This window comes from Notamacropus eugenii, chromosome 2 (assembly GCF_028372415.1).
Source record: "Notamacropus eugenii isolate mMacEug1 chromosome 2, mMacEug1.pri_v2, whole genome shotgun sequence".
NCBI lineage: Eukaryota > Metazoa > Chordata > Mammalia > Diprotodontia > Macropodidae > Notamacropus > Notamacropus eugenii.
The window spans coordinates 535682131-535695936 of record NC_092873.1 but is presented as its reverse complement, the minus strand read 5'-3'; the positions used below and the strand labels follow the sequence as shown (position 1 = coordinate 535695936).

General features: G+C 43.2%; 1 protein-coding gene across 1 annotated transcript in view; it reads right to left on the bottom strand.

Moving 5' to 3' along the window:
• The window catches only part of TNNI3K (TNNI3 interacting kinase), a 322872-nt gene that overhangs the window by 245448 nt on the left and 63618 nt on the right, over positions 1–13806 (bottom strand). The window contains 1 exon segment of the mRNA XM_072638208.1: positions 1227–1325. Within this exon segment, the coding sequence (XP_072494309.1) occupies positions 1227–1325 (99 nt within the window).

The following is a 13806-nucleotide window of genomic DNA, read 5'->3' as shown; positions in this document are numbered from 1 at the left end:
GAAAAATTGGTGAGGTTTCCTTGCTAGAATTATCTGGATGATTGTCTATGACAGCTGAATAGAGGCATTTCTCAGGTGTTGCATTATACATATTCTCCTAAGTGACAGAAATGAAGAGATGTTTGATGAACTCTAATGTTTGTGCAGGCCCGTTCTCACTCTAAGTTCAGACTGACCACAAGAAAGTCAAGTTAATTCACCACTTTTGCTTGATTTGTATGAAGTGAAGTGAGAATGGCATAGACTTGGTGCATTTTGAGAGGCTTCCCAGCACCAGCAATCTGGCCTATGGGCAGACAGGAGGCAGCACTGCCCCTCCTACTGAATTTTCAGGTCTGTCAAATGCTGTCCAGGTTCTGAAAGCTACCCAAGTTCATGGAATGCAAAAGGCAAGCAATGTATCATTGGACATAAGGAGCTGAAATCACAGCTCTGCTTCCCAGGAATCCCTTTGAAGTTGATCAATGGTCACAAAGGGCCTCATGGTCTTAGAGATTATCCTTGGCACTGTATTCCTTCTCATGGCTTCTAGGAGAGGTTCCTCAGTGCTTTTGCATGGTGTGGTGACCCAATAGCTCCTCTCAAGGGAGATACATTTCCTGGAATGTCTTCTCAATCTGATGACTAGCCCCTTCCACCCTGTAGTTCAAGTATTATGTTATGAATCTGTCTTTTCTCACTTTCAGGGGCATTTGCATCTTTTGCAATAATGAGGAAAGTCAAATGTTGTTATTGTTGGTGGTGGTGGTGGTGGTGGGGTGTGTGTGTGTGTGTGTGTGTGTGTGTGTGTGTGTGTGTGTGTGTGTGTGTGTATGTGTGTACACTTTAATGCTAACATTATCTTCCCTTTTGTTTATAATCTCTAGTTTTATCTTGTTTGCACACAGTTGTTTGTGTATCATCTCTCCTATCAGACTAGGAGCTTCTTGAAAACAGGAAACATTTTTTGCCTTGCTTTGTATCCCTAGCACTTAGCATAGTGACTAGGATATAGAAGGTAAATGCTTATTGATTGACTGAATGACCTGTGCAAGGATGGGGAAAGACTAGCAGCAGCTCCATAGTAACTTGAGTTGCTGGGAAGGGGAGAGGGCAGAACAGTGATGCTAACCAGTTGCATCACTAGGTACATCTCCAAATCTTATGCTTCAGAGGTCCTAACCCTCTCTTCTCCAAGAGAAACCAATGTAATTGAGAGCTAGAACAAACCACAATTTCTAGTTTACCTGCTCATGACCATGGTACACTGCAATGTGTAGAGGGGTGAAAAAGACCGCATCTTGGACATTTACATAGGCTCCATGCTGTAGCAGGATGTCAGCAGCCTAGAAAAGAAGGGGACCCAAGAAAAGAATGCATCAGTGCTGCAGATAATTCAAATTCTTTCTACTTCAGCTTATATTTACCATGTCCTTGCAAAAATGTAGCCAGAGGTGATGAATCCATTGCCTTTCATGAAAAGTAGTTCAGAATCATTAGACCCTAATACCAACTTTCCATCTCAGAGTGAATGAATCAATCCATGGAAAAGTAATTGTTAGGTATTTACTATGTTCCAGGTGACATGCTTCTGGTATCAGGGCAGCTAGTCAAGACAGTGATGACAGTGAGATTTTTCTTCTTCACCAATTTCTTCAGGGTACAGTCAGTTCTTTTGTGGATAGCACACAACTTGAGGAAAGTCATGCTCATGAGAGAAGGGGTCTCCATCCCTGACACTATCAGTACCAGATGCTGAGTCATTAGGGGCAGATCAGTTCAATAGTCCCAGCAATACCAATTCTCTCAACTCCTACTGCCAATTCTGCTCTTAGTTTAACCCTGAAGTTATGGACTGGAGGAGCAATCCTTGACTTAACCTGGCAACTTCCTCTCCAGATGTGATAGTCCCACCCCCTAGAAGCCTGTGAACAGCCTACACAAGCACTAAATGTACAAAAATCATCACCAAAGCCCTTGGAATTTTCAGAGGGTTCAACATCGTATATAGCAGTGGTTTTATCAAAGGAAATATTAGAGAAGACGAATTATTTGAGTTTTTGTGGCACTCTGTGGACGAATCTGTTTTCTCCTCTGATTCCTAGGTGAAAATATATGTTGTCTGCCCCATCGGATGTGAAGTCTTGAAAGTAGGGACTGTCTTACCTTTCTCTTTAGGTCAACAGTGCTATGCGCATAGGAAATGTTTGACAGATACTTTCCCGTCCATTAATCCATCCATATATCTGTTCATTTATTCTTCTGTGAAACCAATCATATCATTTCCCCTTACAGCAATTTCACTACTCACATTTTCTCATCTCATGGTATCTCAAAGTCAAAACGTCATGTTAGGGGCGGCTTAATCCAACTACCTTATTTCACAGAGAAAAAACAAGACAAAACAAATATATGTATACATATATATCTGAGGATCAGGTTAAAGTGCTCTGCCTAATATCACAAGGTAAATTACAGTCTGAGAGTACATCATAGGGATGAGCTGGAATCCATGCCTTCTGAGAACTATTCAAATGTTCCACATATAATTTCCATCTCTTCCTGTTGAATCTGATGGTTTTCCTTCCTGAAACTTGGAGAAATTCTCCTATCTGTTTCTTGAAAAGAGAACTAAGAAGGTGATTGTCCTCTACAGACCAGGAAATGTCTATTACAGCAACGAGGTTTTCTGGAGAGTGCAGGGAGATGAGTAGGGGTCTTTTTTTCTATTGAATCTAGAAATCTTAAAGACAGAGGATCCTGTGCTCTGTGTATAAAAATGATATCGCTGATCTCCAGCCAATGACCTTGTGCCTTGTGTGTTATCTTTTTCCCCCACAACAGGTTGGGAGACACTTGTATTGATCCAGCAGATTTTGGTGCATTTGCCCTGGTGAATAATGATACTGATCTGAAGTGAAGAGTTACTGGTATTCTTGAGAACTCTACAGATGACCAATATGATGTCAAATCCATGACCTGATCCTCATTAATAACCTGTTTTAACCAATTGGGCTCATTGGCCCAAATATAGAATGCAAAAGGAGAGGAAGAAATCTGCTTATAGAGGCTCTTTCAGATTAAGTCAAGAAGGAAAATTTAAGAATCATTCATAGGAAAAAACTGAAAATAACTGATTCCCAAAAGTTTGAACTTTGAGACCTTTTACAGGATGTAACAGAGATCAAGGTAGATGAGAGTCCTTTTAGAAAGTTTCATATTTTAAATTTAGCATAACACTCAAATGGAAGACTTAGCATGAATTTTTATTTTAAAAGGACTTTGTGAAATGTTCACATAGAGAGCCAATTTCCAAGGTACAGTTCCAAGATGTACTTCATTCCAAAAGATAACTGCTCTTAGGCTTCAATAAATAGTCCAAAGTGGATTTTTTTTTCTAAGTTCGCACTTGCCCAGTCATTCAGAAGGTCAGCCTTTCAGCTGAACATCTATTAATTATGAAATGTTGGCCTTCTGAACAATTGTCAAAATATGAGCTTTAACGAAACCATATTGGGCTATCATTGAAGTACTTAGTTTTGTTTTAAAAATACCAAGAAAATTTTTATTGCTAAAATGTTTAAATCCAGTGTTGCACAGGGCAAATAAAAGAAGAAGAAACCAGAGACAAGGGTTCTAGTCCTGGTTCTGCCAAGAAGAGGAACTGGGGACTTGGGAAAGGCATTTCCTAATCTCTCCAGAGTTCAGTTTTCTCCTCTACAAAGTGATGGATTGGACAATATTTTTGGCATTCTTTTCACTTCACAAAGGTATGTCAGAATTATCTAGAACAACTCAACATTCCTTGAATAGGAATAAAATGTATTGAAGAGATTTGGGGAGCTTAGAGTATTCGGCAAGTACATTAGCCTCTATATTAGCAAGCACCCTAGCACACCCAGGATGGTCTACTAGCACAAGTTCTTTGATATGCTTTTTTTAAAGGAAAGACAGCTTTACAGGGGTCAGCAGTCCTACTTTAATTAGAAATGAGTTTGTGTTGAAAATACAAGCAGAGAAATTAGCACAGAGATTCAACAGGCAGGGTTCCAAGTAATACAGCCATCTACATACACCAGATAGAAGTAGTAGGGGTTGGGGGAGAGGGGGAGGGGTTCTTAACAAATGGTTACTTGGAGTCCCATCCAGAGGATCAAAAGGTCTGTCTCATATGTGAAACTACCAAAGCAAAATAACAGCTCCCAGTATATACAGTTTTCAATTAATAGGCTTAGATCCAGAAGGCATCACAACCCACCTGACCCAGCACAGCTATGAATTATCCTTCCGATGTTTTCAATGAGCCTGGGAAACTGAACTCCAGAAAGAAAAAAGGAATAAAAAAAATCCAACTTTGTGTTTACATCATCTTACAAGGAAATAGTGTTATTGTTATTTAGAATCAGAATTACAAGGGGAGATGTTTTAATGTGACTTTTTGCCTGTAAAAATTCAACATTAAGCTTATGGTTCTTGCACAATTTGTCCATTCCTTCTCCCGAAGACAAGGCTGCCCTAGGACTGAATCACATGGAAAATTCCAGCTTACATTTGGTCAGACATGAATAATGATACCTGACCTTTAAGTGGTAATTGAAAATTTGTGAAGCACTTTACAAAAATGTTCTCATACGATCTTCAAAACAATAATAAAATACAGCTGGTGCTATCTGGTTTTCTTGGGCCCTATTTTCTTTTTCTGTGCTCCCTCTATATTATTTCCCTGGGTGAACTCCTCAGTTCCCATGGAATATCTAATCATTATCTCTATGCAGACAATTCTCAGACTTATTCCTCTAGCCCTAACCTCTCTCCCAATCTCCAGTCTTGCAGCACAAGCTGCATCCAAACCAGATGCCTTATAGACATCTTAAACTCAACATAACCAGCATTGTGTTCATCCCCTTCCCTCTCTGCCCCTCCGTTCTTCCTAACTATCCTCTTGTTATAGAGAGTATCGCCAACTTTCTAGTGATGCAGGCTTGAAATCTAGGTGTCGTCATCTCACTCTCTCACCCCACTCCATATGCAAATCATGGTTGAATTGTGTTATTTATAACTTCATAACCTTTCTCCCATGTGCTTTCTTCTCTCCTATGAAGTGCCACCACTGGGGAATGCCCTCATTGTCTCATGTTCATAATAGACTTTGGGTTGGTCTCCGTCCCTCCAATCACTCCCTACCCCAGTTCACCCTTCACTCATCTGTCAACTTGGTCTTTAAATGCAGGTCTGACCAACTCCATTCAATAAACATGCTTTCTCCTCCATTAGAGCATGAGTTCCTTGAGAGTGGGAGCTGTTTTTGGCCTTTCTTTGTATCATCAGCACATAACACAGTGCCTAGTGCAGAAAAGGTGTTTGACAAGTGCTTACTGATTGACATAGAAATGAGATTCCTGGTGAACTTGGAGGGGAAAGGTCTATAACTGGGGTTGGAATGGGGATCCAGAAAGACTTGTGCAAGGGATGTTTGAACTGATTTGGAGAATTGAATTTCCAAGAAACAGGTATGGAAGTAACATATTTCAATCATGGGAGACAGCCAGTGCAAAGTTATCGAGATGGGAAATTGTCTTACGTGAGGAACAGCAAATGGGCCCATGTGGCTGGATCAGAGCATGCATCCAGGGGGCTGTTGTGTAACGAGGCTGGAAAGGGAGGAAGGAGACATGCCTGGGAGCTTTAAATGGCAGAGGCAATGGGGAGCCAGAGAACTGAGGGCTGACACGGTCACACTTGACCTTTGGGGCAGATTGGAGAGGGGGAGAGATTTGTGGCAGGGAGATTAGTTTAAACTAGGTTTTATTTATTTTTTAATGAACACTTCAACAGCCCAGTCTGTTCTGATTTGACATAAAGGGTTCTTTGCAGTTAAAGTGAATCACTCAGTTCAGTACATTCCTATATTCTTGTTTCTAAGTCCCGGTAATAAATCCCCATCAGTTGTAGAGATGGCCCAACGAAGGTTTACCTGTTTACATCACAATGATATCTGCTTCCAGAAGGAAATATGCTTTAGACAACAGCAATGACAACTGGTTACAAGCTTTAAAGTTTCAGATTTTTTTTTTTACTCAGAACTCTTCTTTGCTGTATTATCTATTTTTTCCTTAAATGTACCCACTTCTTGACATTCATTCCAAATGTCACCATTTCAGGAGCGAATCCTCAATTGTGTTGATACAGAATCTTTTCTCTTAGTGCTGGCTGACTGTTTGATGCAATGACTTTTTTCACCTGGCATAGCTGCAATTAGGCATTTATGTATGAAGACCTATTAAAAAAATAGCTCTTCCAGCTTCCCTTCAGAAACGAGGTGCTTTTATGTGATCCCTCTCTTATTAGCATAGGCTAAAATTAATGCATTCTTGCAGCTTACTCAGAAAATGTTCCGTCAGAGTAGAACTGTAGCTGGAAGCTCAAAGAGAAGGGCAAAAGCTGAAAGGCTAGCTATCTGGGAGCCCTTACAAGACGAAGTTCACTCAGCTCACCTGAGGTTTTGTTACTCCTTTGTAAGGGCTTGAAGAAAGAGGCAAGAGATGGAGGAGAAAAACAGAGAGGAGAATCTAAATGCTGGGGAAGAATGAGCTCTTGTGGGCTGTTGGTGAGAGGATGCACCACGTGCATGAACAGCCAAGGGAAAAGAGGAGGCACCAATGGGGAAAGAGGGAGGCATGGCTTCAGAAAGGAACCACTGCCCCCCATCCCTTAACCTCAGGACTGCTGGCATGGTCCCATGATACTAAGTACTTGGCAAGCCTTCAAGCCCCATCAACAGTCAGTCATTGTTGCTGGAATTACTGTTGTTTTCATTATTATTTATTATTAGTTACCAGACTCTCAGCCTGCCCATAACTTCATTCTCTGAACCCACAGTGTCTATAGAACCATGCAGCGGTGGGCTGGTGAATGTTGGACCACCAGCCTCTCCAGCATATACACACAAACACTTTTAAATCGAATCCCTATTATTCACATAAACAGGTCTATGACCAATAAAACAACCAAGGAAACCTGGCTGTTTTCGGAGGGGTTAAATGCCTCACTGCATATTGTCAGTAGGCTGATGTCTGTTAGAGCTGCCTCAAGCTCACCCCAAAACAATCTCTACTGAAACTGGGGAGCGACTTAGGGAGAAAACTTGAAAGAGTGGTGGTCTCATAACTTGGGAAGGCACGCAGCTTGCTCCCTCCTGTTGATCAGAAACCATACTCAGAGTTCACATTTACACAGCATCTTAAGCTTTGCCAAATGATTTACATAGGTTATCTTTCTTGACCTGCACATCAACCCTGTGAGGTGGATGCTATTGCGCACTCTACTTTACAGATGAGGAAACTAAGCTTCAGAGAGGTGAACTTAGCTTTTCCATGGTCACACCTCTAGTAAGTTTTGAGGCAGAATTCAAAACCTGATCCTCTTAGTTCAAAATCCAAGGTTCTTTGAACATCTATGCCTGGAAGGCTAGCAATTCAATTGACCAGAATAGGGACTGATTATGGAGGCGCAACTGTGGAATAGGGGTAGGATAGTGGGGAATATCTTGGAACATGCTGAATTCCAAATGTAGATATTCTGTTCAGGTGTGAAGAGTCCACAGTTCTGTAGTACACAAGCTTTATCCCAAACAAGATTAAAATATAATTGGGAAACATTTAGCCAAACAAATAAGAATAAAAGACATAATTCTAAGCCAATAGGTTGCTGCAATGTTCTGTTTCTGCTCGAATTTGACACCACTGCTGTGGGGGACATGGGGACATCTTTGGAGTCAGGAATATCTGGGTCCAAGTCATGTCTCCAATATATCCTAGCCATGTATCTGTAGCCTCTGGGCTTCATCTTCCTCATCTATAGAATGAAGAAGCTGGGTTAGATCATCTCTAAGGAGATTACTTCCAGCTCTAAATGCGTGAGCCTAAGACATATTTTCTGTGTGACTGGCAAAGTCACTGAACCTCTTGGTCACTAAGTTATAGAGGGATTGCTAATCTGTATCTCCATACTGAGAGTTCCTAACTGATTTTTACTTTTAAAATCACAAATATCCATTCAAATTTAAGGCAGATAGGGGTTCTATCAACTTCAAATCTACCTCCCCCCTCCCAATTGTCTATATTTATACACAATTCTTTTGTGGGCAGATCTTCCATGTCCATTACAGTATATGGTTAACAAAATTGTAGCATCACAGCTTTGGAGTGTGTGTGTGTGTGTGTGTGTGTGTGTGTGTGTGTGTGTGTGTGTGATTTTATCCCATTCACACTCAGGACCCTCATTTGCTGAGAGTGGGGCATACTTATCTCCTGACAGATCCTTGTCAACCCAGGTTTCAGTCCAACAAGGCTTCCCTGATCTGTCTCTTCTTTTTCTTGTAGGAGACATTTTCTCAAAAGCACTTTGCGAACCAAAGTACTTTCAATCCACTTGAAAAGGCAACCATTAAAGTGTACTCAGAAGGTAAGGTGGAGTCAACAAACAGAACATAAGAGAGAACACAGAAAGATTTGGTCTCCTCAAGAAGGCTAAGTGATAAGAATCCTTCTAACAAAATTAAATCGATGATTATTGAATTTCCAGCAGGGGAATTAAAAAGAGGAAGACAGCTCCAACAAAGAAATGGCAGGCCCCAGCATCGGGCCCCTTACATCCCAGGACTCGCACATCCACAGAACATTTAATGCTTTCCTTTTCCAGCTGCTTCATTAATTAAGGCAGGAAGCTCACAATGTGATGAACCGCAAGATGCTAACTTAATTCACTGAAAGGCGGCAGATGCAGGTGATCAATTGCCTTCAGTAAAGACTCTTTATTTAAAAATACAATACCAAGTCCATTGGTCTGCAAGAATTTCAGGAGCCAGACAATCAAATGGAAGAATCTAGAGCTGCAAAAATGTTTCCAATGATTATGAGGTGCCGGGCGATGGCAGGTGTAAGAATCAGTTAGCAGAGATTTGCTTTCTCCAGAAGAAGTGTATTTAAGTTCTGGGATGCTTGTCTCCTTGGCAGACACCTATTACAAGGACAGGAAACAGAAGGCAGGGTGGAGGTAAGCTGTTTAGCCATTCTCTCTGTCCTGTTAAAGTAAGATAAATACAGACAGGTTTTAGTTGTTTTTGGGGTTTTGGGTTTTTTTTGAGCTTCGATGGAAAGACGAAGACATTCATTCTATCCAAATAAGCGCTGGCAATTAGGACACACAAAGTAGGGGAGCAGCGAGTCCGGTCCTTCTGCTGCAAGTCAGGAGGGGGCCAGCCCCACAGGCTTCCTACCAGGCAGCACAGACAGCTGAGTGCAAAGGAAAGTAGCCCAGTGGGATTCCCCACTAGGGCAAGGAGAAGCTGACTTGTGCATGCAGAAAAGCTAAATAGCTGCTTAGGAGCCAAGCCTGCCATCTGGAAGGGACCAAAGGAGCCAATGGGCATCCCCCCTCATTTTACAGATAAGGAAACCAAGGTGTAGAGAAGAGAGGGGACTGGCCTCTGGTCACACTAATAGGTACTAGATTAGGAATGAAACGGGCAGCCTGGGAGACGCTAGGCTCCTACATTTGAGACATGAAACAGCCTGCAAAGCCATGTAGCCAAAGCCCTTCATTTTCTGGGTGAGGAAACAGGTTCAGAGAGCAAGGTCAGAAGGTAGATTTGAGATCAGGATTCTGACCCCTGTCTTCTGTATCATCGAGCAGCGTCAGAAGGCTGGGTGTAGACTGGTGTACCAGGAACACAGTCACAGCATCTCCCAGGGGCTTGGGAACAGGAAGCCACACGGTGCAAAGATAAGAGCACTGACTTTTGAGTCAGAAGGCCTAGATTCCAGTCCTCCCTCTGTGTAACCTTGGTCAAGTCATTTAATTTAGCAAGTCTCAGTTTTCTTATCTATAAAGCGGGGCAGTGAGATTGCCTCCACTCCAGGTGACTGTGAGGTTCAGTTGAGATAATGTGCATAGACTGCTTGGCAAACCTTCAAAAACTGTGTAGATGTCAGTGATGATAGTCAGGATGGTGACGTTTTTCTACCCAGCGTCTCCTGTCGAAATTACTCCACTCTTCTAATATCTAGTTCAGGCATCAAAAATCACAGATGTACAGATTTGCAGAGATGTGAGGGTCCTCAGTGGTCTGAGCCCCCTGCAAACACATTCAACGATCAGTCATTCAACCTTCAGATAAGACCCCGAGTGACAGCTCTCCACTGGGTGAGGTACTCCAACCTGAGACTCCTGTGAGTGTTACTGAGACTCCATTCGTTTTGTTTGGTTTTGTTTGAGGCTCCCTCCTTCCCTGAAAATCCCAGCCTCCGTTTCATACTCAGCAGCTTTGGGCATTACTCCTGATTCAGCCCTAAGTATCCAAGCAGAAGAACGCTAATTCCTCCTCCAAAGTTTAGCCCTTAAAAGAACTGAAACCAGCTGTCATGGCCCACCCCATATTTGTCTGCACTCAAGGCTAAATACACACAATACCTTCAATCAGTCTTCAAGTAGGGTAAACAGACAGCTGTTCAGCACGTAGCCTTCCCTTAACTGAACACTCCTCACCTGATCGTCAAAAATCTGGGTAGACACAATACTCAAGTATGGTTGGACTAGGGCAAAGTATTCCTGGTATGATCATCTCTTTATTCCTGGATGCTATGCCAGTCTTTTTGGCTTGCGGAGTGGGTGGAGGGGAGCAATGTATGAGAAGGCTGGAAAGTTAGGAAGGCCTGGGAAGAGGAGAGCTTTCAGATGCCAAGTTTCTACTTGATCCTGGGCATAATAGGGAGTCACTGGAGTTCACCAACCCAAAGGTGACGTAATCAGATGCATGCTTGGAAAGGATGGATTGGGGTGGAGAGCAGCTTAAGGTCGGAGGACCAGTGACAAGATGTCTGCAAAGTGCCACGTCTAACCCAGATCAGCTTCTGACTGCCCAGAACACTTTCCTCCCTTCACCCCAATACTCTTCTCAGGCTGAAGAAAACTCCACCCTGTCAGCACCTTCCTCTGACTGGCAAAGGACTCCCCAGAACCTTCCTTTGAGGATGAGCCCAGGCCAGCCATGCTGACTCCTAGGGCAGCTCAGCTCCTGACTGTGCCCACACGTTTACTAACTCACTGTCTTGGGGCTCCCCCCTAAGAACTTCTCAGCTCCACTTTATGTGTTAGCTGTGCCCAGTAGAGTGCTTCTGGGGGGCAGGGATGGTCTCTCTTTCTGCTTGCTGTGGTCACAGCACCCGGCATAGTACCCAGCATACAGTAAGCACTTAATAAATGCTTTATCTTTCTCTTCTCAGGTAAAAGGCTAGGAGGGCATGGATTCAGGTTGTGGCTGCATGAGTGGGAAGAGAGGGACATTGTATCAGCCAGGACCCCGGCACACACAGGAGGGCTTGCTGTACAGGTTCTCAGATCTGATTTCCTAAAAAGAAAGCAGCTTTGGAGGGTTCAGCAATCACTCCAATCAAGCACGTGTATCATTCACCCAGTTCAGGGGAAAAAGTCAGCACCCTGAACGTCAGAGAAAATAGAAACAGAGAAATAAAGACCAACACACAGGGCTTCCAACTGTTTGACCCTAAGCAGTACATACATCACAGATAAACAGACAGGTCCAAATGTCTGACCATATATACCTACATACACAGTTACCAGAGGAACAGGATGTAGGCCAGTTTTCAAAGCCAGGGTGGGGAGGGGGCTCCTTAGTGGCTGCCCAGGGTCTCATCTGGCACACTAACCTTCCTCCAAAATCTAAACCCCAAAGTAACACCTCCCCTCAGAGTATTTATACACTTTTCAGAGCCGAGGACCCTTTGACCCAGTACCTCAATGGAAATTAACAAAAGGTATTAAGGCCTATTAATAGGTAAAGATCTTTAACTCTGCCCCCCACCCTTCATTAATCTTAAATTACTATTACAGAAAGACAAGAATTTCTGTGATGGGAGAAGTAGAACGTTTGGGCACCAGACTGGCCACATGGAGAGAGGGAGAAGGAGTCCAGGATGGAGCCTCTGAGCCTGGGTGACTGTGGGGAGGGTGGGGCTCTTGAGACTAATAGGGTAATTTGGAAGGCAGGCAGTATCTGCTCCATTTCAGAGATGTTGAGTGTAAGATGTCCATGGGCTATTCAAGCCTCAATGTTCAAGAGGCAGCTGGAGATGCAAGGCTATTGCTGAGGAGAGAGTCTGAGGCTGGAAATCACCTGCATAGACATCATGATGAAAGCCATGGGAGCTGATGAGATCATGGAATGTGATGGCACCTCCCCATCCACTTACTGGTTTCGTGATGGCACAGATTGTCTGGGGTTTCATCTTTGTCATCTTCTAGAGCTGGACACTTTTCCTTAAACATAATAGGTTCAGGAGAGATGAAAGTGTGTAGAATTGCCGCATTAATATACATTATTTTGGTTCACCCTGTCAGACATATTTTTCTTGTGTTGAGTTGGGTTCTATCTTCCTGTAATTGATGACTTTTGATCCTCTTTCTGTCTTCAAAATAAATCTGTTCTTCCTGCTCCATTCACGGGTACACCCAGAGAATGAGCTGGGAGTGTTGTCATTTCTGGGTATGTTCAAGCCACACCTTAAGAATCCCTAAAACTAGGACAACCCTCAAGTCTCTTCCAGAATAAACATTTTCATTCCTGATTATTGCCTCATATCGGAAGATTTTGTACTCTCTCCCCATTCTGGGCACCTTCTCTGTGGATGTGTCCTATGTTGTCAGTATTATTGAAGGAGATGCTAGGACAGATGATCCCATGCCAGGTGTGGTGTCTCCAAACATAGAACCCGCTTGTACCTTTTACTACCCCCATTCTTTTTGGCATTTGGGGGGGAACAGGCTTGTGATTTCTAAAGTCTCTTCACCAGTACAGATCAGAACTTTTTTTTTTTTTTAGCAACCTAGAGAGTCTCTCCAGGCACTGGCAAGTTAGGTGACTCACACAGGTGACTAGGGTGACTCATACAGGCAGTATGTGACAAAGACAGAGCTTGCACCCAGATCTTCCTGCCTCTAAGGCCAGATCTCTAGCCTCCACACCACACTGTCTCTTCCAGCCATTCTCAGCTGTTGCATCAGCCACCTCCCCTTGCTGATTCATGCTGATCTTGCTATCCATCTGAGCTTTAGGCCAAGCTTGTTTATGCCAGACTGTTCCTTCTGGAGAATCACCTCCATACATCATAGCTGCTTCCTCTGCTGGAGATGTTGGCGCCTTCTTCACACGTGCAGAGATTATGAATGTAAGCGGCCATTGTCCATGCCAGGGGACTTACATCAAGATGTGGCACAATTTGAGGGACACCGGAAAGCTTGCTGTCTGTAAATGTGTCTCCCCCTCACTCCCAATGGCTACCAGTATTTGTGATCTCCTGCCCATCACCTCCACTTGAAATGCACTCCTCTCTCCTCCATTTGTGCCATAAATAAAATCAGTGACTGAGTCTTTCTCCTAACATAGGACACCTCCTTTCATCTCCCCTCTGTGATTTCTCTTAGGACTGCCTGGGGTAGCAGGAGTAGGTTATTCTGAGGACACAGCTCAGAGAGACGTTCAAGGTATAGTCCAGGTTAGTGCAAAGGCTCCAGAGGATGGATAACTGAATATAAGGCTGACTGCTAATGAGAGGTCATCTAGTCATCTATAGACAATATGGCGCAATGAAGAGAGGCATGTTCCTGGCATCTAGCAGGCATATTCTAAGTGTTTATGGAGGAAGCACTGAATTCTAATCTTGCCTTATACATTTGCTAGCTGTGTGACTCTGGACAAGTCCACTGACCTCTCCGAGCCTGAGTTTCCACATCTAAAAAACTGGGGATAAT